The 27,464-nt window shown below is 40.4% G+C and overlaps 1 protein-coding gene across 1 annotated transcript in view; it reads right to left on the reverse strand.

Annotated features, from left to right (window-relative positions):
• The window catches only part of ITGA11 (integrin subunit alpha 11), a gene marked incomplete at its 5' end in the record, with an annotated part of 172,876 nt that overhangs the window by 56,817 nt on the left and 88,595 nt on the right, over positions 1-27,464 (reverse strand). Inside the window, 7 exons of the mRNA XM_083371097.1 lie at positions 5,745-5,875; positions 11,747-11,950; positions 16,999-17,139; positions 18,604-18,752; positions 20,171-20,315; positions 23,188-23,258; positions 25,243-25,408. Coding sequence (XP_083227223.1) covers positions 5,745-5,875; positions 11,747-11,950; positions 16,999-17,139; positions 18,604-18,752; positions 20,171-20,315; positions 23,188-23,258; positions 25,243-25,408 — 1,007 coding nt within the window. The remainder of the gene's footprint in view (positions 1-5,744; positions 5,876-11,746; positions 11,951-16,998; positions 17,140-18,603; positions 18,753-20,170; positions 20,316-23,187; positions 23,259-25,242; positions 25,409-27,464) is intronic.

The raw sequence follows: 27,464 nt of genomic DNA on the forward strand, positions 1-27,464 counted from the left end.
ACGGATATAGAAATAGTCAAGAAAATAAAATATTTAGGGATTAACATTACGGCTAGATGCACTTCACTCAAAAAGGATAATTATGATAGTGTAGTGAATCAAATAAAAGGTGACCTGGAAAGATGGGGAAACCTAAAACTCTCATTATTGGGAAGAATCGCTGTCATTAAGATGAATATTCTGCCTAAAATCCTGTTTCTGTTTCAGAATATCCCAATTCAACTCGACTCTAAATTTTTTCGAAATTTGGATAAATTATCACTAAATTTTATTTGGCAGGGGAAAAAACCAAGAATTAAATTGAAATATTTACAAGACACGAAGGAAAATGGGGGTTTTGGATTGCCAGACTGGGAATTATATTACCACGCCGCGGCCCTGAGCTGGATTAGAGAATGGGTAATCTTGAGAAATAGAAGACTATTAACTTTAGAGGGTCACGATTTGCAATATGGCTGGCATGCTTTCCTATGGACGGAGAAACAAGGTCTTTTCTCGCATTTTCAAAGACACCGGATCAGGCAAGCGCTACTCAATACTTGGAAAAAAATTAGATCTCACAATTACACCAAAATACCGGTCTGGCTATCCACCCTTGAAGCGATAGTTTACCCAAATCTGTTTGATTTGGGTAACATAATCTCATACAAGGATATTCTGAATGAGGAGGGGGAATTGAAACTTAGGAATGAACTAGAATTACAAGGTATAAAACTCGATTGGTGGGCCTACTTACAAATCCAATCGAGATTTAGGAAGGATAAAAATGAATGGGGGATATATACCTCTGAAACAGCATTGGACAAAATATTATTGGGACCGGACTCTAAACAAATAAGGAATTTTTATAAATTACTTTTGGGATATAAGCTGTTTGAAGAGCAAGTGAAAGACCCCATGTTGATCTGGGCTAACAATTTAGGACATAACATCGACCTAGATACTTGGCAAACAATTTGGGATAGGAATAAAAGGATAACACTGGCCTCATCGTATAAAGAAAATTTATTTAAAATGTTTTACCGATGGCATCTCCCCCCAGCCCGCTTAGCAAAAATGTACACAACAGTATCTCCCAAATGTTGGAAGTGTTCTGAAGAGATAGGCACATACTTCCACACGTGGTGGTCTTGCAGTAAAACACAAAAATTTTGGAGAATGATTTGGATTTGGCTGAAAGAAATATTGAAACAAGATCTGGAGTTTAGTCCAGAACTTTTCTTGTTGGGAATCACGAAAGAGAAATATCCTAAAGATGTGCTATACTTAACGATCCATATTATCACAGCAGCTAGAATATCATTTGCGCAAAAATGGAAAAAGAATGAGATCCCAGGACAAAAAGAGGTTATTAGGAAAATTTGGGATTGCGCTGAAATGGACAGATTAACTTTGGAATTAAAGAATAAAGATCAATCAGACTATTATAGAATTTGGAACAAATTGTATCTTTGGATGGATAAAAAGAAAGGTCTCTATTAGGTTTTACAGACTAGCTCACTGTTTTAAATATTGTGGTATTTCACCGATTTGTAATCTAAGTGTATTTAAGTGTATTTTTGATGTACATATATACATGTATATATATATATATTTAAACATTGTAGACAAAAAGGTTTGTCAGCTCGCTGGTACTGTGTCCAATGTTTTTAAATAATAAATTTAATAAAAAAAATTAAAAAAAAAAAAAAAAGAGAATGCTCAGCAAAATGGTGTTGAAAGCCGAGCTGTAGTCAACAAAAAGCATCCTGACGTAACTTCCAGGCTTCTCGAGATGACTTGCTACAGAGTGTAAAGCAGTAGCTATGGCATCGTCTGTCGACCTATTTCCCCTGTAGGCAAATTGATGTTTATCAAAGTCCAGTGGGAGGCATGTCCTAAGATGTTGGAAAACCAATCTTTCGAAGCATTTCATGACTACAGACGTTAATGCAATAGGTCTGTAGTAATTCAGGCACTCAACTGCAGTTTTCTTGGGGACTGGGACAATGGTAGCTGCTTTCAAGCACGATGGTACACATGCCGTTTGCAAGGAGATGTTAAAAATCCTTGTCAGGACCCCTGCTAATTGATCGGCACAATTCCTGACCACTATTCCCAGCACCCCATCTGGGCCTGCGGCTTTGCTGGGATTCACAGCCTTCAATACATGTTCTGAACCAGCCCTCTTCTAACAAACCCCTATTCAAAAAGAAGAGACTGGAGAGCGTCCAAGGCTAAAAGGCTTCTGCCAAGATTTAATTACGCAGTTAACAAAAACACTAGAGCTTGTCTTCTCAAGCGGAAAAGTTGCTTTCAGCAACCAGCCCCTCCCCAAACACTCCTTTTATAGAGAGCTCAGGGCGTGGTCTCCCTGTGCCTCCTCCCGAGGAGTCCCATAACCTTTCTTTGTTTGTTCCTGCTCGACTGCCTCCTGCGTCGGGCGTCCTTGAACAGGGCCAGCTGTGGGTCATCATCCTCCGCACTCTCGGGCTCACGCAGCTGAGAAGAGGTCCCCGGCTGAGGACTCTGCAAAGCCTCCAAACCATCATCAGCCGGTTCGTCTCCCTCCTCCCCCTCATCTGAGTCCTCCGATACATCGGACCCGGCTGTCGGACCCACAGGCTGGCCCTGAGTCACAACAATACAGCTCTCACTTGGTGTTCACACAGGGTGAGTGGCTGAGAGTCAGAAGGCCGGCCAGCAAAGGCTACGGGGTCTGGTCTTTTAACCTCGTAGCGGGCGAAGAAGATATTCAGCTCCTCAGCCAACGAGGCATCGGTGTTTACCATGCTCCTCATGCTGCCCTTATAGTTGGTTAAGTGCTGAAGTCCCTGCCATACTTGCCTTGGATCGTTGTTCGCTAAATGGTTCTCCACCTTTTGTTTGTATTGTTGTTTTGCCATCCTAATGCCTCTTCTGAGATTTGCCCTGGCCTCTCTGTATCTGTCCCTGTCCCCCGCCTTAAAGGCAGAATCCCGGGCTCTCAGGAGTGTTCGTATCTCTGCAGTCATCCAGGGTTTACAGTTTCTGTAAACTCTAATGCACTTATCCGTTGTTACACTATCAGTGCATGTTCTAATATAAGAGAGTACGGCATCTGTATATGAATTTAGATCTTGTTCTTCAAATATACTCCAGTCAGTGGTTTCAAAGCAGTCCTGCAACTGACTGAGAGCACCCACTGGCCAGGTTCTGACCCTTTTTGTGACTGCCTGAGTCCTTTTCCTGAGAGGAACATACTTTGGGCACAACAGGAGTGAAAGATGGTCAGATGTACCCAGGTGGGGAAGAGGGAAAGCTCTGTATGCCTGTTTCAGATTGGAATACACATGGTCCAAAGTGTTCTTCCCTCTGGTGGAAACTTGCACATACTGTACAAACTTAGGGAGAACTGTCTTCAGACAAGCTTGATTGAAGTCCCCAGCCACGACAAGAGCACCCTCTGGGTGAGTTTGCTGCTGCCTGGTGATGACGTCATACAGCTTAGAAAGTGCCATGTTGACATTGGCATCAGGTGGAACATAAACAGCTATAATAATTACCACAGTAATTTCTCTAGGCAGATAGAAAGGCCTACATATAACAGTCATCAGTTCCACATCTGGGGAGCAATACGTGTATACCAATCTGCTTTTAACACACCATTCACAGTGTATGTACACACACAGTCCTCCTCCTTTACCCTTCCCAGAGCATTTATCTCTGTCAGAGTGGTGAAAAACTCGGCTTATCAACTCCACAGCTTCATTCGGTATCTCTGAATGTAGCCAGATCACACAACATTCCTGGAGAGGTCTGCTTTCTGCTAACTGCAACTGTAATTCGTCAATTTTATGGACGAGGGATCTGGCATTGCTTAGAAAAAGGCTCAGCAATGTTGGTCTAAAAGGCTGCCTTCGAAGTCTAGTCAGAATCCCAGCCCTGCAGCCACATTTTTGCTTTCGTTCCTTTCTCTTTCGCTTACGTCATCTCCTCCCCAGCCTGAAGACAATCCATGGAGATCCTGGAGGCCTCGCTATGCAGTTCAGTATGTTTTGTGACTGCTGAAAATCACTAGTAATTTCAGGTTGCCTTGCAAGCCTGATGTTTAACAGCTCTATACGTGAGTAGGCTATTTTAGCCCCTTGCACTACACTGTGCACATTCATCCATACACATATTAATCCAATCACCACACACCACACTGGTAAGTGAAAGACTATCTGGAGGGGGGGAGACAAAATGGACCCTAATAAGCAGACATATACATAGAATGAAGGCTACTGCTAAGCTTGTAAGCTGCCCTGAGTCTTCGGAGAAGGGCGGGATATAATTGGAATTAAAATAAATAAATAAATTAAAATGTTGCATACCTATCTAAAAGTGACAGGAAACCACACCTAATATCCCCTTCTGAAGTCCCCAGCCCGGGACATCAGACATCTGCAGGACCTACACTCCAAGGCAAGGCAAATACTTTCCAGGAGGAAATCTATGTAATGCTGTGACAGATTCAAATGACAATTGTTTCAAACCATGGTGAGATTAAAAACAACTTTGATGACATAAATGAGCATCTTCAACCTAAACTTACAATTAAAACTCTCAGAAAACAACAATAAAGAATGAACAAACAAATCAGATAACAGAACATAAACAACAGGAAAGTGATCCAAATAGGTAAGCTACGAATGAAGAGAACCACTGCTTAATACAAACAAAAGAAAATCTGCAAACTTTGCCACAACAATGAACACAGAAAATATATTTTATCTTTCAGGACTTCCAAACAAACTTGAGGATAAGAAAGAAAATCTAAAATGGATTATAGAGCTGCCAGGAGAATCATTAGAATTTGGAAGACAAAAAATGTACATTCTATTTAACCTGTCTTTCCTATTCCCAACAATACTTACAAAAATACCAGAAGAATCCCCTGGCAAGAGGAAAATACTGACTTAGAAAGCTAGATGGCGAAAGAAGAAGGCTAGAGTTAGATTTGAGAGATTTGATTCGATTTACCAGATGGAGTACTATATTATTAAACACTTGTTTGAATATGGTTAAAAGAATAGATAAATTATGGATATAAAGGGGCCCTACAGTAAGAGGGATAAGTAGTATAGTATTTTTTATAATATATGAAATATAAAAATATTGGGATGGTAAATGTGAATAAAAAGTTTGGATATTTAAAGGTAATTAACATTGAGAAAATTATGACTGAATACTGAGGGGAAATAAAGCTTAAATAAGAATCTTGAAAACAGGACATATAGTGACTAAATAAGTTACAAATAAAATTGAAATATAAGCCGATCAAAAAAGATGTTATATCTGGATGTTATTGTTATTTGTACAAATACAAGAAAAATGTTTATATCCCACCTTGTATGTATCAAAAATTTTAAGAATTATATTCGCTTAATATTGATAAAGGAGAATACTACTGGAAGAAGACAAAGAATATATATCAAAAATATATTATTAACTAATATATTAATTATGGAATTATAGGAATTAATTATTGATTGTTTTTAAATATATGAATCCAAACAACACGCTGTTGACCAAAGACTAAAGACTGTTATTTTTAAAAAATCAATAAAATATATTTTTTAAAAAATAAAATATCAGTGCTTGGGCTCACACTCCCTAGGCTCCTAATAATGGACACCTACTAATTTGGGCTATTAGTAAGGGTCTGATCCCTTCCTCCTTTCCCCCCAATTTCACTCTGAACAAAAGATATCTCAACCAGTCTTAAATCTGATATGACCAACCATAATAGGACAGCACTTCCACGGGAGCCCACAGCAAGATCCACCAGCTTGTCTTCATTCATATCCAGGTTTCCATGGATGCTGCTCCCAAAATACATAAAGCCAGGAGAAAGATCAGCAGCTGCAATTCTCTGGAAGACCAAGGAAAAATAATTTTCTTTAAACACAGCTGTGCAAAAGCAATTATATATTTTAACAAGCATGTGTACTCAAATTATATCTCTGTGTTTACATGTGTACAAGGCCCATTGCTTGACTTCAGTTCCCAGAGTCCCTAGACGAGTGAGAGAAGATTGTTCTTGAAAAACTAGTTGGGTGGGGCCATGAAAAAAAACAAGTTTGCATCAATTTAAGTTACTCTCCCTGTATTTAACAATTCTCTCTTCTGTTACATTCCACAGTTCTAATCTGGTAAATTACAATGGGGTGGAACCAGTAGTGGGATTTAGCTGGTTTGCACCACTTTGGCAAAATGGTAGCTAATTTTTTTGTTGCCCAGGCCCAGAATGGACTTCCGGAAGTGGCATCCACACAGAGAACCAGTTGTTCACATATTTGAATCCCACCACTGGGTGGAACACAAAGGGGTTTCAGGCCTCCTGTGATTTTTGAGCCTCAGGTTCAAAATCAGCCACTGTTATGGAAGCTTGCTGGGTAACTCTAGGTCAATTGGTATCAACATATCCCAAACTATCCAACAGTATTATTGTTGTGGAGAACAATAGGGAGAGAAGAGGCACACTGTAAATCTCACAAATATTCTTCTGTGCTGACAAATATATATTGCTGTGGGATATAGATGTGTAATGGGCCAGGAATATCTAGGAACAACTAACATGCTCCTGGCAACAAACCTGCCACTTGTTCCTCTTTGGGGCATTTAGGCCTATTCAGAAAAATTGATAATCCAGTCCTAGATTCCTTTGCAACATTGTTATTTACAAGTACTTGATGGAATACAGTTGGAGCACAAGTCTGAAATAGTCTGAAGACGCCATTACCGATGTGAGAGATTGTGATGTGCCTGAGAGTAATGGTCTCAGGCTGGAATTAGGAAAGTTTGTTAAAGGAATTGCCAAGTCAGAAAGGTGCAGCTGCAATGAGTATAACGACTGGTAGGACACAACTGCCTAGCAACAAAAAAGTACAAGTTAGAAGGCCATGCTAGAAGGAGGCTAGCTAAAGCTCATAGATATATAAACTTTGCTAACCTTTAGCTCAGTGATGGTGAACCTTTTAGAGACCGAGTGCCCAAACTGCAACCCCAAACCCACTTATGTATCGTCGGGTGCCGGGTGGGCGTGGCCCTTTGGGTGGGTTTTGCCCGTTGGGTGGGCTGTGGTGGTAACGGCAGACTGGGTGGGACTAAAATGTTCAATCAATCAGTTCCAACTTTGCGAGACCTTTTTTTCCCCATGAGAAGTTGAAATTGATTGATTGATTGAACCTTTTTTTTTTGCACATGGCGGTGGAGGCCTAAAGCGAAAAGGTTTTATAAAACCCAGCTGAAGGCCAAGGACTGGGTCAACGGCACGCGTGCCCCAGAGAGGGCTCTGCGTGCCACCTGTGGCACACGTGCCATGGGTTCGCCACCACGGCTTTAGCTTATTATAATAGTAAAACACACACCCCTTTTGATAAGAAAGCTTATTAATATAAACATGTAGTGTATAAAGAAGGAGGGTAAAGTAGAAGAATCCAATCAAAAGAAACATGTGTCAAGAAACCAATGAGTGATTCTTAGGCTGTTAACTTCCTTAATCATAACTGTATAAAATTTGCGCTTGTCTATTGTTCGGGGTCCTGGCTCCTTTAACTGCTAAGAACCTTTTGCTGGTATACTCCAATAAAAGAAGCTGAAAATGCTATTCTTCGTGTCTGGTGGTCTTTATTGGTTTTGGTGCCAGCCTAGGACTCATTTGGAAAACAACAAGAGGAAAGGAGAAGCATATTTAAACACAAATGATCTGAAGATGAGAAAGTGCCTGACTGAGACTTCCGGTTTTGTGCGGTAGCAACCGGTCACGGGCTTGCAGATTCTCTGAACACCCACGTCTAATTTTGCCCTGCCTGGGGACCCTAAATGGGTCTAAGTTGCCCTGGAGAGGCGTCAAAGAAGGAAGGGTGCTCCAGCGATTCTGGAATGGCAGTGGCCATTCCATTCGATTTGGGGAAAGCCTTCTAACCCAACAGGAGAAAGGCTGGCATATTGCGTCGACCAGCCCAAGCTACTAGCAACTTAAGTCCAAAAGCACTAACCAGCACAACTGTGAACAGCTTGTTTGAAACTGGGTGAGGAATTCAATCTTCTCTTTTCTATTCTACATTTAATTTCCTGGAAAAGATCCACAAGAAGCAAAATACCTCCGAAAGGGAAGGAGGGGAATTTCCGCCCCACCCTTATACTAACAGAAGCGGTTAATTATTCTTTTAATGGAGGATCAAAACATATAGAAGTGAAAAACAAATAGTTGCTGACACCTAGTGGTGGATGAAGACTGTGACAGCTATGACTGCAATATAAGACTTTGCAAAACCTGGGAAAAGCCAATCTGTGTTTGTGACCTTCAAAGTTTTAACAACAAAGAACAGCTGTGACAAAAAAAGACAATAATCTGGGCTGTAGACAAAGAGAGAATTATAAATTTCAGGAAAAAAAAATCTTTTTTGAACTATTTAGATTACAAATATCTACTTAATTGCAGAGAAAAGAAAGAAAGAAAAACTCAAATTCTTGGCCATCATGGATCAGAGACATGTAGAAAGAACAGTTCAAGAAAACATAAATATTTCACAGTAGGAGATATATAGTATACTGCAACTACTTCAAACAACAATGACTTTAAACCACAAAGAAATCCAAAATAACTTTGAAAATATAAATCAGTCTACAGTATTTCTAAGTTAACTCAACAACAAAAAAATTCCCGAAAAACAACAACAGAAAAGGAGCAGATAAAACAGATAAATGGATATAGAATTGAGAATAGAGACTTAAAGATGGAACTTAACAAAACAAGGAAACATGATTTAATCCTAGTGGGGGGAAATCACAAGAATTGGAAAAAACAACATATCCCTTAAGACTGCAAAATAAATCTGAGGACAAGAAAACAGATTGGATAAAATGGACTGTAGAGATGTCAGGAACATCGGAGAGAAAAGAAATGAGAAGAGAAGCGGAGAGAAAGACAAAGATTTTCAACAAACATGGAAAGGCAGAAGTCCCATACAAAGACACCTGATTTACTTTTTATATCTATAGCAACATTTACGAACATACGGAAAAACTTTTTGAATCAGTAAAATCAATTGATTAAGAAAGATACTGGGCAAAGGAAAAAGACTAAAGTGGTAACCAAGAAAATAGATGATGGGACTTATCAGAGAGAATACTTAAAAAAGAAACATTTGTTTGAATATAGTTAAAGAAATAGAAAGGTTTTGGAACATATATGTCATTCTAAGAGGGATGAATTCCCTAAATATATAGTATGCTTTTCTCTTTGTTGATATGAGTAATATAAAAAAGTTGAAATGACTTAAAGGAAATGTTTTAGATACTTCAATGTGATTGAGTTTAAGAAAATTATAATGAATAAAAATGTTTTGAATAAGAGTCAAAGGACTAGATGACTAGATGTATTAAATGGATTGTTTAAAGATTAATCATATTTTTAATTATGGTTAAAAAGAGTAAGAAATTTAGGAAATAAATATATATTAGCTTAGGAGGGATATATATTTTAAGTAGTATGTTATTTTTTATGTTTCTTTACTCTTGCTCTCCTTTCTTTTTTCCCATTGTTCTATCTATTCCTTAAGAAAAGTAAAAGTGTGAGATGATTCATATGGAAAAATAGAGTTAAATTTTTAAATGTAATTAATTTTTGAGAAAATCTTAACCAGTAAGAATACTTAGAATTTGATGGGAGAAACAAATTAAAATAAGGACTGTAAGGAAATCAACTAAAACCATTATGTGTATTATGGATTATAGAAATCAATTGTTAATGATTGTTTTACAAATGTAACCCAGACAACAGACTGTTCACCAATTATTGTGATTTATGTTTTTTTTAAAAAAAAATCAATAAAATATATTACAAAGAGAGGGGGGGCTGACTGGCTTGGGTAAGAGATACCCCCAACCAGATGGGAAAGAGGGACTCAAAGCTTCAACGAAGTCTGCCTCAAGGGGCACCCTCATAAAGGGGGCTTGCAGGGCTCCTATCTCTGTTCCCAAGATTTGGTACTCTAATCTTTGACACTGAGAACATTAATCCTGCTCTGCAGTTAAAGGACCTGGGAGCTCCGCAAAGAGTTTCTTTCCAGAGGCTCGTCTGCAGCATTCATGTGCCCGCAGAAGGGCACTGGTGTCGGTCGGGCAGCTGTTAGCAAGAGATAATCACTGAAGAAGAGAGACGTCATTTTTTGAACTTTGCACCCCTCATAGTACTATCAGTTGCAGCGGTGGGAATTCTCGTGTGTTGCAACTCATCTTCTGTCCTGCTGCTTTGTTGTTGTAAATGTTGTAAAAAATGGTTTCTGTAGGCTACAAGTGAGCTGCATTGTGACATTTTCATATGCAACATAGAGCCTTTTTCTGATTTTTTTTCTGCATGGGTTCCCTGTGATCTGAAAATGAGCGGACGCTGCAAGTCTGTCCATTACAGTGTAGCTGTTGTGCTTTTTAGCCTGTGTATGGCTAATCCAGCTCTTTGAGACAGTGCATTTTATTTTGCTACTTTCCAGGCAGGTAGATGTGTTCTGCTGGTACCTCCAGAGCAACAAAGATGTGATTTAATTTTCAACTGTGGCCTGTTATGAGCTGTGCAAATTTGGAAAAGTCCTCATTCCACCATCGCTGCCCAGGACTGGCCAAAATATGTTGTTTGAAACCCTTCAGTCTTCTGCATGCAACATTTCCTCTGCATGCATAGAACGAGATCAGCACGATGGCTGTTTCGAATAGTCAGGTCTTTGTTTTCAGGCTTTTTATTTCTTCCGGAAGTACTATCATACACTGGCAAACCCTGTTTGAACACTATTTGTGTGTCATATCAGTGGATGCAACAAACAAAGATGCAGAGATCAGAGCTCATCCACCTGCTTAACTAGATTACCTCATCTACAAGAGGTGAACTGGGTACCGAATTATATTGCCAATGTGAGAAAATGTAAATGCAGGTAGTTATGGGCATAACTAAGCCTGGAAGTAGTTGTGGTGGTTGTTAAATGGATCAATGTGTCTAGACCCAATTTTTCAGCAGTTTTTGTGGAGATTGTTAAGTGAACATGGCAATCTTCAGCAAATGAATTTTCTCAAATGTTTTTTTTCTTTTTGTTGGAAATTGAAAAAAAACATTAAAAATTGCAGTCACATGACTGCAGGATGCTGTGAACGGTCATAAAAGTAAGCTGGTTGCTGAGCACCCAAAATGTGATCACATGATTGCAGAAGGATGCAGCTGTTATAACTTTGAAATAAGATGGCCGGCAGCTTTTGGTGGGTTCCATTGTAACTTTGAATGGTTGCTAAGTGACTGGTTCTAAGTAGCGCACTCCTGGTATTTCCTGTGCAGGTTTAAGGCACTGATGGCATAATTCACTCAGAGTGCCAGTGCTGGCAGTTAGTTGAGGAGCACCAATGAGCTGCAGACGTGTCCTTTCCTAACTAACTGGTTTCTAGGAAATACATGAAGAGATCCACTGCTGCTGCATTAATTCTCTAGTCAAGTCTCACAATCATAACAATAGTCTGTTCTCTACTGCGGGGTGAACCAGCTGAGACAGTCTAGAAGGGCAAACCCCTTGGATCCCCACCCCAAAGTGATATGAATAATAGTCACTAGAACAAAATTATTACATGCAGAGATTTAACAAGGTTAGATATATTGGATTAATCAAATGGAATTTCATTCAAGCCCAAAAGGCAATGTGGGCCCCAACCATCACCCCTTCTCTGCCTTTTCTTATTATAGCTTAAAGAGAATGTGTACCTGCTTATATCTCCGGATCAGATTTTCCCGATAACCATGGAAGATGTACAGAGCTCCCTGATGCTCATCCTCCAGAGGTGCTCCCACAACTACATCGCTGTAAGAATCCTGGTTCAAGTCAGGTACAGTGGCAATGCAGGACCCAAACCTGGAATTCTGATAGCCGGGCAAGTCCTTCAAAGCTCCATTGGGAACAAACTGGTTCTTCAAGAAGAGAAAAGTTGAAAAAGCACATTTGTGTATCAGCACGGAATGAACCATGAATATAATGTCAGAAAATGTGTCAGAAAAGAGATGGAGAAAGTGAGAAATCCAGGCAGAAAATGCATTGAAATTTACACCACAGTTTGGAATGGGACAATGGCCAATTCACCACAACCAACTTGCCATGGGACAATTCACCACAGGACAATTCAACAAATACAAACTTTAAATTAATTTCAATGTAGCAGTGGCCATTAATAGTAAAATAAAGTGAATCCAGAAACAAAAGAGTTACAATCATTTTGATGAAAGTATGGTCACCAATAATAAAAGTAACTGAATGAAATGATTAATACAGCACTAAATTGTTCCATGGCAAGTTGGCTGCAGCAAGTTGTCCTGGACCTCCCCAGTTTGCAGAGAAGAAGCCTTACTAAATGCAGTGGTTTTGCTTCCAAATACTTCTGTTGTTTGAGAAAGCTTTCTCTTAGGGTTGGTGTTTGTTCTGCCAAGCTTTTTAGTGTCTTGGGATTTCTTTAATAAGTTGTTATATGCTTCATTAATCTTTTCTTTAAAAAATAGAAGTAATCTTTCATTATTTTCTATCTTCTCCCTACCTTTTGACATCATCAACTCCCCTTAGCATGTGTTTTGAACCCAAAGGAACTTCCTTTTCATTTCTACTATTATGTTAGTTCATCCTTGCGGCTATCCTTGCCATGAAACACTAACCTATTTGGGAGTGAATGTCATGATGAAAGTGCCATCCTTTCTTATTTGAACTGCAACATTGCATGCAAGCATATATTGGCAGAGTTTCCCACCACAATATACTGTATATTTCAGGAAAAAAGAACATTTACATAGGCATATACTAGTATAGGCCACCCAACAAAATAATGAACCTTTTGTTAATCAGTTAACTAAGGTATGAAGGAAGTGGCAACTGTAATGGGGGATTTTAACTACCCTGCCATTAACTGGGAGACAGACTCTGCACCTAATGGAAGACCAAACAAATTCCTGACAAACCTAGCAGATAACTTTGTTTCCCAAAAAGTAAAGAAGGGAGACATACTGGATTCGATTCTCACTAACAGAGATGAAAAGATAGAAGAGGTTGAAGTTACAGGAACCTTAGGAGGACAGTGATCGTGCAATATCGGAATTCAACATAATGCGAGCACAAGCAATAGAACAAAGTCAAACTAAATCTTGGACTTTAAGAGAATCTATTTGAACAAATATTTGACAGTGCTTGGGAAGGATTCCATGAATGGAAATCCTTAAGGGAAAAACAACGCAAGAAGCTTGGGAAACTTTGAGAAGTGTGATTATAAAAGTCCAGTCTAGCACAATATAATTGAAGAAGAAAAATAAGAGATCCCACAAGAAACCAACATGGCTGCACAAAGCACTCTCAATAAATTGAAAGACAAAAAGGACAAATATAAAAAGTGGAAAGAGGGGCACATAACTAAGATAGAATATCAGGATATACCCCGAACCTGCAAAGATGAAGTCTGGAAATCTAAAGCTCAAAATGAACTAAACCTTGCAACAAATGTCAAATGCAATAAAAAAGCTTCTTTTGACATGTAAACAAAAAACAAAAAAGGTCAAGGAAACAATTGGTCCATCAATGGGAGAAAATAGCAAGAAGATGACAAGCACTGGAAAGAAAGCAGAACTGCTTAACTCCTTCTTTGCATCTGTCTTTATACATATGGAAAAAACAGTCCAACCTGTCAGAAACAGTATCGTAAACGACAGATTAGGAATGCAAGTCAAAAAAGGCAAGAAAATGGTAAGAAAACATCTATCCACTCTATATGAGTTCAAGTCACCAGGTCCAGGTGGAATATACCACAGGTTTCTGAAGAAGTTGACAGATGTGATCTCAGAACCACTGAACCACATCTTTCAAAGATCCTGGAGCACTGTGGATCCATCAGAGGACTGGAAAAGAGCTGACGTGGTTCCCATCTTCAAAAAAGGGAAAAAAATGGATCCAGGAAATGACAGACCTATCAGCCTGACATCAATACCTGGGAAGTTTCTGGAAAGGATAAGCAACAAATCTAGAGGCAAGCAAAGTTATAACAGAAGCCAATAAGGGTTTGTCAAAAACAGATCATGCCAGACAAATATTGCATTCTTTAACAAAGTGACTAAATTATTGGACTACCAAAATACTGTCAACATAATTTACTTGGACTTAAGTAAGGCATTTGGTAAAATAGACCACAACCTAGAAAAATGTGGATTAGAAATGATCACCACTAGATGGATTAGTAAAACTGGCTGACCAACCACACTCAGCAGGTCGTCCTCTGCCTTAAGCCCAGTCCTCTTCAACACTTTCCTAAAACGTTTCAGATGAGGGAATAGAAGAGGGATTCATCAAATTGCAAATTATACTAAACTGGTGGGAATAGCCAACATTCCAGAAGATAGGCTCAAAATTCAGAAGGATCTTAACAGATTTAAAAACTGGAACCTGTCTAACAAAATGAAATATAGTGGTGAGAAAAGCAAGATTTTACACTTAGGCAAGAAAAGCCTAAATGCACAGATATGGAATAAGTGGCTCAATAGTAGCAACTGCGAGACGGATCTAGGAGTCCTAGTGGAGAATCACTTAAATATGAGCCAGCATTGTGCTGCAGCCACCAAAAAAGTCAAAGCAGTCCTAGGCTGCATTAACAGAGGGGTAGAATCAAGATCACGTGAAGTGTTAGTACCACTTTATAATGCCTTGGAAGTGTAACCACCCACTTCAATCTACATCTTAAGAAAACAGAACTCTTGGAAGCGGTTTCTTCCAACAGGAGTCTTTATTAAGAGAAATTGATTGCAGACATGCTAGAAAGGATCTGGGGAACCTTCCCCACCATTCAATGTTTTAAAATGTTCCCAAGCAGCCCCCATCCCACCCGCAGTTCTTCTGGGCGACCCAAACTGGCAGATTGCTAGGTGTTATTTCAGTACAGATAAAATCAGTCCGGCTCCCTCGGCACGATTGTCCAATCTGTTATTGCCCCGACTCTAAGTGTTGCACCTTTCCCCCCACTGTGGGTAAAGAGAAGAGCTTCAGAGGCACAGGGTGAATGGCAGATGGCTGCATTGTTTTGCTAACAGATCCAAAGTGAATCAACAAAAGGTCACTTTGTAGTGGAGACAGGAAGTGAAAGTAGTAAACTCCCCTCCCCCTTTTTAGTTTGACAGAATCCAGGAGACCGTAATGATTGGTTTTTTAAATCAGAGAAGATAGATAGAAATGAAATATAACTGGATTCTGACAGGAAGCCCACATTTGGAATACTATGTCCTGTTTTGGTTGCTAAAACAGTTTTGGAGGCTAAAACATATGAAGAACGGTTACAGGATTTGGGTATATCTAGTCTAATGAAAAGAAGGACTAGGGGTGACATGATAGTAGTACTCCAGTATTTGAAGGACTGCCCCAAAGAAAAGGGGTCAAGCTATTCTCCAAAGCACCTGAAGGCAGAACAGGGAACAGTGGGTGGAAACTAATCAAGGAGAGAAGCAACCTAGAACTAAGGAGAAATTTCCTAACAGTGAGAGCAATTAGTGGGAAAGCCTGCCTTCAGAAGTTGTGGGTGCTCCATCACTGGAGACTGGACAGCCACTTGCCTGAAATGCTATTGGATCTCCTGCTTGAGCAGGGGGTTGGACTAGAAGACCTCCAAGGTCCCTTCCAACGCTCTTATTCTGTTACTGCGGTTACTTGCCTCCTTGGATACTTATGCTGCTATTAAATACAAATCAGACAGAGTTCTCATTAGGCCAGAACAGCAGCCATTGGCTGCATTTAGCCAACACCTGGTTACTGACTCTGTACAACATTCTGGGGATTAAAAGTAAACTAAAGTTAAAATTAAGTTAACTTATGAAGATATGTCTATTAGTCCTTGAACTGACCTGGTTAAACATGTGGTGTGAGAATATGAATGTGGTGTAGTATTTAAACAACTTTTCAGGTACTGCAGAAATCAAGCCCTATTTGAACATGAAGCTCACTGCAAGATTTCAAGTCAGACACAATTTCTCAGCATAATTTATATTTAATAGTTTTTTAATAGTTGTTATGAAGATAAATGAGTAACAACCCCTATGGTTGCCCCCTTGAGCTCCTTAGATTAAGACACCAATTGGAATGTCTAGGAAAATCAAAAAAATTAAGATGGTGGATGTGAATGTGTGCTTGAAGTCCTGTTTTTACAAGACTGTACATGTGGTGTGTTAAAAGGGAAGGAGGGTTTCATGAAGTTGTTTCAGTATTCCCCCTAGAGAATTGCTTGTGACATCAGTGCAACTGGAGATAGTAAATGAGATGCAAATACAGGTAATCCTTGGCTTACAACAGTTACAGTAGTTTAGTGACTGTTCAAAGTTACAACGTCACTGAAAAATGTGACTTGTGACCGTTTTTCACAGTTACAACCTTTGCAGCATCCCAATGATCATTTGATCAAACTTCAGACACTTGGCAACTGTTCATATTTATGAGGATTGCAGAGTTTTGGGGACACGCAATCCCCTTTTGTGACCTTCTGACAAGCAAAGTCAATGGGGAAGCCAGATTCACTTGACAACTGGGCTATTAACTTAACAGCTGCAGTGATTCTCTTAACAACTGAGGTGAGAAAGGTCTAAAATGAGGCAAAATGCACTTAACAATTGTCTTAATTAACAACAGAAATTTTGGACTCAGTTGTCGTTGTAGAGTCGAGGACTACCTGTAACACACTTCTTGCTAGGAGTCTTGTTCTTCCTTATATCTGAGTTCGTTGCTCTAAATATTTTTCCCCAATTCTTCTTTATCATCCTCAAGGCCTTCAGAAAGGTAGAACTCAGAATCCGTATCTTCCTATATTTTGGTTGAATATCCTAATCACCAGAAACTAACTGCGTCTGCTTGGTCAATAGCATGATCAGCTGTCATGTGACAAAGGTGGCAAATGTAAATGTGCTTTTCCTGAGGAAAATGCTCATTTGTGGACGGACACAAGAGCAAGAATTACCTCTTTTAAGCTGTAGGTGTAGACCTTTCCCCTCTCTCGCCCTTCACTGAAATACATGGGAGCTCCGACCAACAGAATGTCTGTGATTCCGTTCCCATCAACATCTACTGAACTGATTTCACTTCCAAAGTAGGCACCGATCTGAAAAGGATACAAAAAATGCATACAGAATGAAGACTACAGAGCTGTGTGTTTCTGTATTTGTATATGCTTCCAAGAAATTAATGGCGTCTGTAATGATACTACTGGAATGAGAGGCATTTCTCAGAGGAAACCATCCATCATCCCCTTGTCTAGACGCTGCTTCTGGAATAGACTTCAGAGAGAGAGAACAACACTTTGATCCTGGACGATTAAGGATCGTATTAACTGCTATTCTCAGTTGCTTTCCGTTGATTGATTCCCTTACTAAAAGTCCATGGCAAAAAAACGATTAACATAGTTTGAAAGAATTCTAGCCTATTTACATCGAGTATCCAGTGGATTCTCGATGAATGCCAAGATTTGCATTCTTTTATAGACAGAAATGCTTCTGAATAGTAGGCGATTCAGCATTGCTTATTCATTCCATTTGGCCCCTTCAGTCATTCTTGAAGTACAAAAATGCAAAATCAACTTCTGAAAGGAAACAGTTCTATATAATTTATAACCTGTCTAGGCATTTCTTCAGGAAATTATATCAGACCCGTAGACAAATGGCTTTTGAAGGATAAAGTGAAAAGCTGAAGGGTGGACCCTGAATCCTGAGTGGTGTTTTATTTTGGAATTGCTGTGGGGAGAACACCAACTTAAAGAGAATCATTTTACTGTTGTTATTATATGGTTATTGTTATCAATTAAGCAAACCAAGCATGTGCTTAGGAGGCCAAGGGTAGGGGGCACCGCAGAGATTTTTTTCCTCTAGCTATAGGTAATCCTCAACTTACAGCAGTTCATTTAGTGACTGTTCAAAGTTGCAACAGCACTAAAAAAAGTGACTTATGACCATATTTTACACTTTCGACCGTTGCAGCATCCCCACGGTCATGTGATCAAAATTCAGATGCTTGGCAACTGACTTGTACTTATGACGGTTGCAGGGTCCCGGGGTCATGTGATTCCCTTTGGCCGCCTTCTGACAAGCAAAGTCAATGGGGAAGCCAGATTCACTTAACAGCCATGTTACTATCTTAACAACTGCAGTGATTCACTTAACAACTGTGGCAAGAAAGGTTGTAAAATGGGGCAAAGTTTACTTTAAAAAGATTTTGCTTAGCAACATAAATTCTTGTGGTCATAAGTCGAGGACTACCTGTATTATGCCCTTAACTCTTTAACTGCCACACTCTTTAATCTGATAAATTGTTCTTATCTGCTACATTCAACTTTAATCTGTATTGGAGTAAAGAAACCATTTTCTTTGATATAGTAAATGAATAAAGCTTAAATGCTTGGCCTGAAGCTTTCATGAGATATATTTATTCCTCCTTGTGGCATGAGAGTTTTGCTTCGGACTGCTGGGCTCTGCTTAGGCATCAGTTGACTTTAATCCAGCCTTGTGCCACTAGCTTCTTCTTTGCCAGCCACACAACTTCCTAAAGCAATGCCCAGAAATATATCCTTTACCTGCTCTCCGGTCAGTGACTGGTGGATGGTGAGGCTTCGATTTGTGTGCATTGTGAAAACAATCACTTTTCCAGTATGGTTGAATCGAGGGGCTCCTGCTACGTAAATCCTGTTGAGTCGGGTGGACACCACCGAGGTGACGGTGTAGCCTACAACACATACACACAAGAGATCATGCAATCCCTTACAGTGACATCTTTCTAAGGCTGGAACTGATCATCATCACTGTCATGAACACATTTGGAGTCGTTTTCTACAATAATGTACAGTCCTTCTTACTTTCTGCCAACCTGCAAAACACTTTCAATCCAGGATGGTCTTAGTTTAGAGTTGTTTTATTGGCTAGATTCATTTGTATAATCTCTTCTTCACTTACTGTATTTTTGGATCACCACACTGGATTATCCATAGACACTGTTAAAACATCATAACGTGGAAGTAGTGACCATGCAACTGAAGCACTGCTCCCCTTTTCTGCAAATCACACATGTGGCACATGCCAAAAAGGGATGGGGCTTGGTTTTTTTACCCCCTGCCCTATGAAGTTTTAAGTTTACACTTAAAACAAATAATTATCAAAAATACGATTACCAACAATATGGTATGCAATGACTTCATTAATAATCATTCGTTCATAATGCAAATACAACTCCTCTGCCTCCTTCCTCATCCCAATGATCCCTCTAGGCCTTTTTGATCATCCATGTAACCATCTTCCTAAAAGTTGGAAGCAAGGTGCCATCTGGATCTTCGGGGGAAAATTATTCCAGATGGTTGGCACCACAACTGAAAAACAGGAGCAGGGTGTGTGGGGGTGTTGGCTCTTTTGTGCCTATCCTAGGGGAGGCAACCCCAGCATTCCTAGCCCAGCAGAATGGGAAGAACCACTTTATAGCCGACCTGCAGGTACCTGGGCACCAAGCTGGGTCTAGCTATTTAGGCTAAAAGCAGCCCCTTGAGATGCATCCAGAAGTCTGATGACTGATGCAGAGCCTGCAGCACCATAACTGTATATATCTACAGTGGCTCTCAGTTGCCAACTGCAGCTTCAAAGCCGGCCACAGAGAGAGCAGTCATTGCAGTCATCTATGCAGGAGTAACAAGGGTCTTGTCACTTTGGCCAGGGCCCTCTTCTCTAGGTGCACTGGCCCAAGTTAAGGAAAAATCCTCCTGGCCACAGTTGCCCTGCAGCCCATCTGGCTATAGCCGTGACTCCAGGCTGACCCCCAGCTCAGAGAGCTGGCCCTTCAAGGGGACTCCTGCCCCATCTAAAGTTCCTCCCAGTGGAGCTGGAGTTCCAGGAAGCTTCTGGACCAACAACTCCTCTGCTTTCCTGCCATTCAGCTTGCTGACTTTTTCAATAATATTTTAAATAAATACAATATGAAGTATCATTTAATTGTTTTTGGACGGCTGTTACAATTTGGGAACTGAATGCAGAAAGGTGGAATATAAATTCCAGTATTCCATGTCTGAACTGCATCTTTGGTTAAGCTTTACTGGTGCTGATCCAGAAGCTTGCATAGTTTACATGAGACACTGGTGGCATTCCAGACATTGTTCTTACCAAGATAGGCTCCGTGATTTTTCAGCTCATCTGGAAACTCTTGGAGGTAGGATTCTCGGTGAGGAACAACTTTGCCACTGCTGGTCTCCTTGAGGACGGCACCATTCCAGTCATAGGCACCAACGGCTCCAAGCAGAATCCCATCCTATTCATGGAATTAAAAAAAGCTGAGGGGTAATGAAAGTAGCAGGTCCAGGTTTATTATTGATGTGTTTAGGAAGACTGGAAAATGGCAATAGCAGATTAATATACTGCTTTGCCTGCCTGAAACCCCGCAGGGTTTCTTGTCAACAGACTGGGCAAAACTGTTGGGTTTCTTGCAAGTTCTTGTTAACAAACTGGACAAGATTGGACCTTAGTCTGACCTGGGAATAGGAAGCTCCCTCTGTTACCAGGAACCTATCCGTCCTCAGCAATTTGTTAGATTTTTATATTCCCTAGGGCAGGGGTAGGCAACCTCGGCTCTTTTATGATTCATGGACTTCAACTCCCAGAATTCTTGAGCCAGCATGGCTGTGGAGGAGACATTTAGACCAATTAAGAAAGAGGGCCCCTGAAAGGACGGGTGAAGCATCAACAAAGGCAGCGGGGGAGGAGGCAGTGCAAACTCAAGCACACACACAAACCCATTCACAGTCACCCAGAAGAACAGCAGGGAGGACCCTGGGGCATCCTTTTACCTGGCAAGAAGCTGGCAGGGAAACTAGGTAGGAGCCTGATGACAGCAGGTTACAAAGAGCAAACACAGAAACACCCCCCCCCCCCGCAGAAAACAGACCACTGCAGTCAGACCAAGAACCAAGAAGCAGAACCACACTTCCTGGAGAGCCGATCCTGAGAAGATCCAACAGATCACACAGAGCCCCTAGCTACCTTAACGACTATGTTCGCTCTTAAGCCTGGGGGAGGGGGAATCACAAGGGTTAAATGTAAATTTGTAAATAAGCTGTATATAGTTTAGACAGAACGACAGAGGGGGAAGGGGTGCAGTGTATGCCACTCAGCATACACAATGAACAGCACAGCAGGAGACTGAAGAGCAGCACAGCAGGAGGCTGGACAGCTCCGGGCTATAACCGGAAAAGCCTGGATGGCTCAAGCTGTTGACAGCCCCAGGCATGGTCAGCTCTGGCGGGAAGCCAGGATTTAAACCCATTGGCCACCTGCACTGGCGGGAAGCCCAGGTTTGAATTGATTGGATGTGATTCACCTGGGCAGGTACAAATAGACGCCAGGTATCCCCTTTTGCCCAGATTCGTTCTGTTCCTGAATAAACGCATCGTTACCCAGCTCTGTGTCCGTCTCTCTGTGAAGCACGCGACTTCACACCTCATGTCCCAATGTATTTTATTATATTTTACTATTTACTGTAATTTTTGAAAACTGACACCTTACAAAAGATTTCAGTTTTCAAAAAGTTTTGGAAGTGAGCAAGAAAGTCCCTCCAAGTCAGCAAGTGTAATATTCCAAGAGCAACCATTTTGCCAGAATTAGCTATTAGGACCAAAAAAACCCCAAAACCCAGTAACCTTCTCTTAATGAAAACAATGAAGTAAATAATATTGATTACTTCTCTAGCCAAAATGGAAACTGCTAACTACCACTCTTTCTTTCAAAAGGACAAACAATCCTGAGTTTTCATATTATGTGATGGGCAAAATTTCCATATCTGGCAAAGAGTCGGGAAAGTACTGCATATCATGATTTTCCCCCCTCTGGACCCTTGATTATGGCACAGAGGAGAAATGAGTGTAAGTCTCTTGAAAACTTTCCAAAACATGTAAACTTTCTCTAGAATGCACCTTGCCTGGGTTTGCACTGAAGGGTCTTGGAACAAAGGGAAATTGTTTAGTCTAACTGTTGCTTTCTTGCTTTTTGTAATCAGCTTTTGCACCAGGGAAATCTCATGCAAGCTTGAGAATCATGTACATGGATGGGATGTACTGAAGGGGGGAATAAGGGAGTGTACAGGAATGATTGATGTCTTCTTTATGACATAATGCTCTGTTGTCTGATTTTCATTGGCTAACAAAGTTTATAAAGCAATGCTACCAACTTTGTAAGGTGTGGCACTTCTGGAAGTAACTCTGCCAGCGTTACAGATTGTTGGCCACCCAGCTGCTTAATTAAATAAAGTGCTGCTTGATCAAGAAGTCTCCACTTCGGTTATCTGATTAGATTGATATGATATCTCAAGTTCACATAAGGAACTGGGACCTTACTGCACAATATAATTACATCAGCTTAAGATTTAACTTTGCATTCACACAACTTGCTAAGGTTGATTAATTTCAATTTATCTGATGTAGATTATCATGTTGTACAAACCCAGAATTGTTTTTAAGTATATCTCTATTAAATGTATGGTGTGGTTTAATATCCCACTCCCCCAGTTGCTAAGTGAATTATGTTGTGCAAACACAGTCTTTGCCTTATTTAAATTCATTTCATTTCTTCTATTTCTGCCAGTGGGACTGAAGGAAGCTTAGAACCACCAACATTGCCACTAGATGCTCATGGTGTAAATGGAAGTGACAATTCCTCACCTTTAATAAAAAAAATCATTTAATTAATCAAACAATTGCATAAGGGCTGACCTTAAGTAGAATTTGAATGCTGTGCTAGGCTTTCTACCAGGAACAAATCTAACCCAGAAATGTTAAAGAATGTTTTGCTCTTAATTATTGTCAACACATGTGCAAGAAATAAATGAACTACTTGGGTTTTATTTTCCATGAGGAGCACAGTAAAAAAATAGTTTAGATTTTCTGCCTATTTACTTGGAGGCTTTTTGAAAATTGCATTAAGAAGCAGCACTCTGAAACCGCAGAACAGCTTAATTTTTGTACTTCCAGCTTATCATAAACAGAGAAGTCCAAGTATCTTCTACCTGATGCAGGCTTTTGGTGGATCCATATATTACAAACCATTACATTTTAGGCTCAGTTATATCTATTGCATGCCAAAGTCACATGAATCATAAGATAAAATAGAAAAAAAGTCCATTATTCACTTACTTCCACAATATGGGATGAAAATCCAGTCTGGGACATTTCCAGGCCAAAGGATATTTCATTTTTGTTGGTGCCTATGACACAAAAAAGAAATATTTCAAAAACAGTGAAAGGAAGAAAAATATATTTACTACCTGCCATTACAGTTGTGTGACAAAATTTGATTCAAACATTGCAAAGGGCAGTAGGAAAATTTGTGATTATGGGCCCAGAAAATAAAAGAAAAAATTCTGTCCATCTGTTTAAAAGTCTAAAGCTGAACGTTGGAATCAATGTGCATGTAAATTCCCTTGTCTCACTTTGGCTATCAGTTCAGGCTTAAAAATGCGGCATTGCTATGAAATTAGCTCCTCTGTGACTTCATCATTCATTCCAGTGATAAGTTAATGTCCACAGTAGAAATGATGAGGACGTAAACACATGTATGAAACTTGACTTCAGATTGGAGTTCATGGCAATTTTTGAGTTAGCATCCACATTTAGAAATGAACCACAGAGATCAGTATCTTATTTACAGTAGAAACCTTCTGTTTAAGGAATCTCCTAACCAGTGTTTCTCAACCTGGGTAGTTTTAAGATGTGTGGACTTCAATTCCCAGAATTCCCCAGCCACATTGAGAAACTCTGTCCTAATCATTTAGAACACTGGCCCTCAGCTTTTTGGGCACCAGGGACCGGTTCCATTCACAGCTTTTGGAGGCAGGTTGTTCCACTGATTACTTGTTCTAACTGTCAGAAAATTTCTCCTTAGTTCCAAATGTGCTTCTCTCCTTGATTAGTTTCCGTCTGTTGCTTCTTGTCCTTCCTTCTGGAGCTTTGGAGAATACATTGACACCTCCCCCTTTCTTTGTGACAGCCCCTCAAATATTCACACACTGGTATCATGTCCCCCCTAGTCCTACTTTTCACTGGATTAGACAGGCCCACCTGCAACCGTTCTTCATATGTTTTAGCCTCCAGCCACCTAATCATCTTTGTGGCTCTTTTCTGCACTCTTTCCAGAGTCTCAACATCTTTCTTAGATCATGGTGACCAAAACTGGATACAGTATTCCAAGTGTGGCCTTACCAAGGCATTGTAAAGTGGTATTAACACTTCACGTGATCTTGATTCTATCCCTCTGTTAATGCAGCCTAGCACTGTGTTGGCTTTTTTGGCAGCTGCAGCACACTGCTGGCTCATATTTAAGTGATTGTCTACTAGGACTCCGAGATCCCTCTCACAGTTGCTACTATTGAGCAAGTACTACCTATACCAGGGGCAGGCAACCTTGGCTCTTTTATGACTTGTGAACTTCAATATCCAGAATTCCTGAATTAGCCATGGTGACTCAGGAATTCTGGGAGTTGAAGTCCACAAGTCATAAAAGAACCAAGGTTGCCTACCCCTGATCTATACTAAACCTGTGCATTTGGTTTTTCTTGCCTAAATGTAGAACCTTAATTTTTTCACCATTGAATTTCATTTTGTTAGCGCCCAGTGTTCAAGTCTGTCAAGATCCTTCTTTATCTTAAGCCTATCTCCTGGAGTGTTAGCTATTCCTGCCAGTTTAGTGTCATCTGCAAATTTGATGAGTTCCCCATCTATCCCCTCATCCAAATCATTGACGAAGAGGTTGAAACGCTGGGCACTTCTGTGGCTGAGGAGGACTAACAATGCAGTGATCATAAACACTTCCTAATCAGTTCAGAATACAAACAGTTTGGTTCAGGGTTTAAACAAGGCTAGAAACAAAGCCAGCTGGGTGATCTTGGGCCAGTCATTCTCTCTCAGCCCTAGGAAGCAGATAACAGCAAACCACTTCTGAAATCTTGCCAGGAAAACTGCAGGACTTGTCCAGGCAGTCGCTAGGAGTCAAGACCGAAGGCGCGTCCACACATGTACACACAGACCCAATGTTGAAATGTGGGTTGCAGAATTGGATAGCTGGCTCTTGGGAAGACTCCCACATGGAACTTCGTACCAAACTCCCATGTACCATATTCAAAGTTTCTCATGCTGTAGGATGGGAAAGTGAGCTGCCTACGCCATCCTTGAGATCTCTCAGAAGCTGCTCACCTTCTAGGCTGAAAATCCTCTCTCCAAGAGCATCCACAATATCTTTAAGGGCAGCCTCATCACTGACATTAAAGAAATGTTTTTCGTCTGGGTCACTCGCTATATATTTGATTTCTTTCAAAAAGGCTGCAGGGTTGATCCCTCTTCTGTTGTAATAACCAAGGACCTGGAGTGGCAAGCAAAATATATATCAGCATTATTCCACAGAATTACACTCATGGTATAAGTATTTACAAGAGAGCCAGTTTGGTGTAGAGTGCTTGGCTAGAAACCAGGAAACTGGGAGGTTTAGTCTTGCCTCAGGCACAAAGTCCGCTGTGTGACCTTGGGCCAGTCACTCCCACTCAGCTGATGGCAAATTACTTTTGAAATCCTGCCAAGAAAACTGCTGGGACATGTCCAGACAGTCGCCAGGAGTTACCTCTGGCTCAAAGGCAAATAATAAAATAAAATTACAAAGTTAGTTTTCAAATACTCAGGTAGAGGAAAAATTCACCCTTTTCTTTTTTAAAAAATGTTTCTTTTCTATAGTCCTTCATTTCAGTTTTCCCAGCTCTATTACATCCTTCTCAAATGTAATTGGAACTGTTGAATGTTCCAGACATAGTATTTATTTATTTTATTTATTTATTTTTATTACATTTATATCCCGCCCTTCTCCGAAGACTCAGGGCGGCTTACAAGCTTAGCAGTAGCCTTCATTCTATGTATATGCCTGCTTATTAGGGCTTTCACACACATGCCAAGCAGCATTATTACAAAGTCAGCTAGTAGCAGCATAACAGACTTGGAAAGCATCTTGGAGGTCTTCTAGTCCAACCCCTCCTCAAGCAGGAGACCCTATGCCATTCCAGACAAGTGGCTGTTCAACCTCTTCTTAAAATCCTCCAGTGATGGAGCACCCACAACCTCTGGAGGCAAACCATCTCACAGATTAATTGTTCTAACTGACAGGAAATATCTCCTTAATTTGGATAGGTGGTTGGATCTCTGCTTGATAAGCTTCCATCTGTTACTTCTTGTCCTGCCCTCAGGTGTTTTGGAGAACAGGTTAACACCCACTAAATATTGGAAGACTGTTATCATTTCACCCCTAGTCCTTCTCTTTCCTAGACCAGGCATAACCAGTTCCTGCAACTGTTCTTCAGGTGTTTTAGCCTCCAGCCCTCCAATCATCTTTGTTGTTCTTCTCTGCACTCTTTCCAGGGTCTCAGCATTTTTTTAATATCATGGTGACCAAAACTGGATGCACTATTCCAAGTGTGGTATTTCCAGTGCAGATTAAAGCAATATTAACACTTCACATGATCTTGATTCAATCCCTAGATTGCTAGGACTGCACTGCTTTTTTGTCAACTTGTTTATACTTAAGTGGTTGTCCACTAGGACTTCAAGATCCCTCTCACAGTTACTGCTGTACCTGTGCATTTGGTTTTTCTTGCCTAAGTGTAAACCCTTTCTCTTTCTCACCACTGAATTGCATTTTGTTGGATAGGGACCGGGATTCAAGTCTGTCAAGATCCTTCTGGATCTTGAGCCTATCTTCTAAAGTGTTGGCTATTCACCCCTCCCACCATCTTAGTGTAATTTGCAAATTTTATGAGTTCCCCTTCTGTCCCCTTATCTAGATAATTTATGAAGCTGATGAGGAATACTCGACCCAAGACCAAACCCTGAGGGATCTTACTGTATGCTTCCCTCCATGTAGATGTGGTTCCATTCAGGACTATATTGAGTGTGGTTGGTCAGCCAGTCACTAAACAATTTGGCAGGGTTGCTGTCTATCCCACATTTTTATATCTTTTAGAATGGAATGGAATGGAATGAGAATAGAATAGAATAGAATAGAATAGAATAGAATAGAATAGAATAGAATAGAATAGAATAGAATAGAATAGAATAGAAGCCGGAAGGGACCTTGGAGGCCTTCTAGTCCAGCCACCCGCTCAAGCAGGAGAACATACAGCATCTCAGACAAGTGACTGTCCAGTCTCTTCTTAAAAACCCCCAGTGGTGGAGCACCCATGATTTCTAAAGCCAAGCTATTCCACTGGTTAATTGTCCTCACTGTTAGGAACTTTCTCCTTAATTCCAGGTTGCTTCTCTCTTTGATCAGTTTCCAACCATTGTTTCTTGTCCTGCCTTCTGGGGCTTTGGAGAATAATTTGACCCCCATTTCTTTGTGGCAGCCCTTCAGATCCTGGAATGCTGCTGTCCTGTCT

Source organism: Vipera ursinii (genome assembly GCF_947247035.1).
Source record: "Vipera ursinii genome assembly, chromosome: 11".
Lineage (NCBI taxonomy): Eukaryota > Metazoa > Chordata > Lepidosauria > Squamata > Viperidae > Vipera > Vipera ursinii.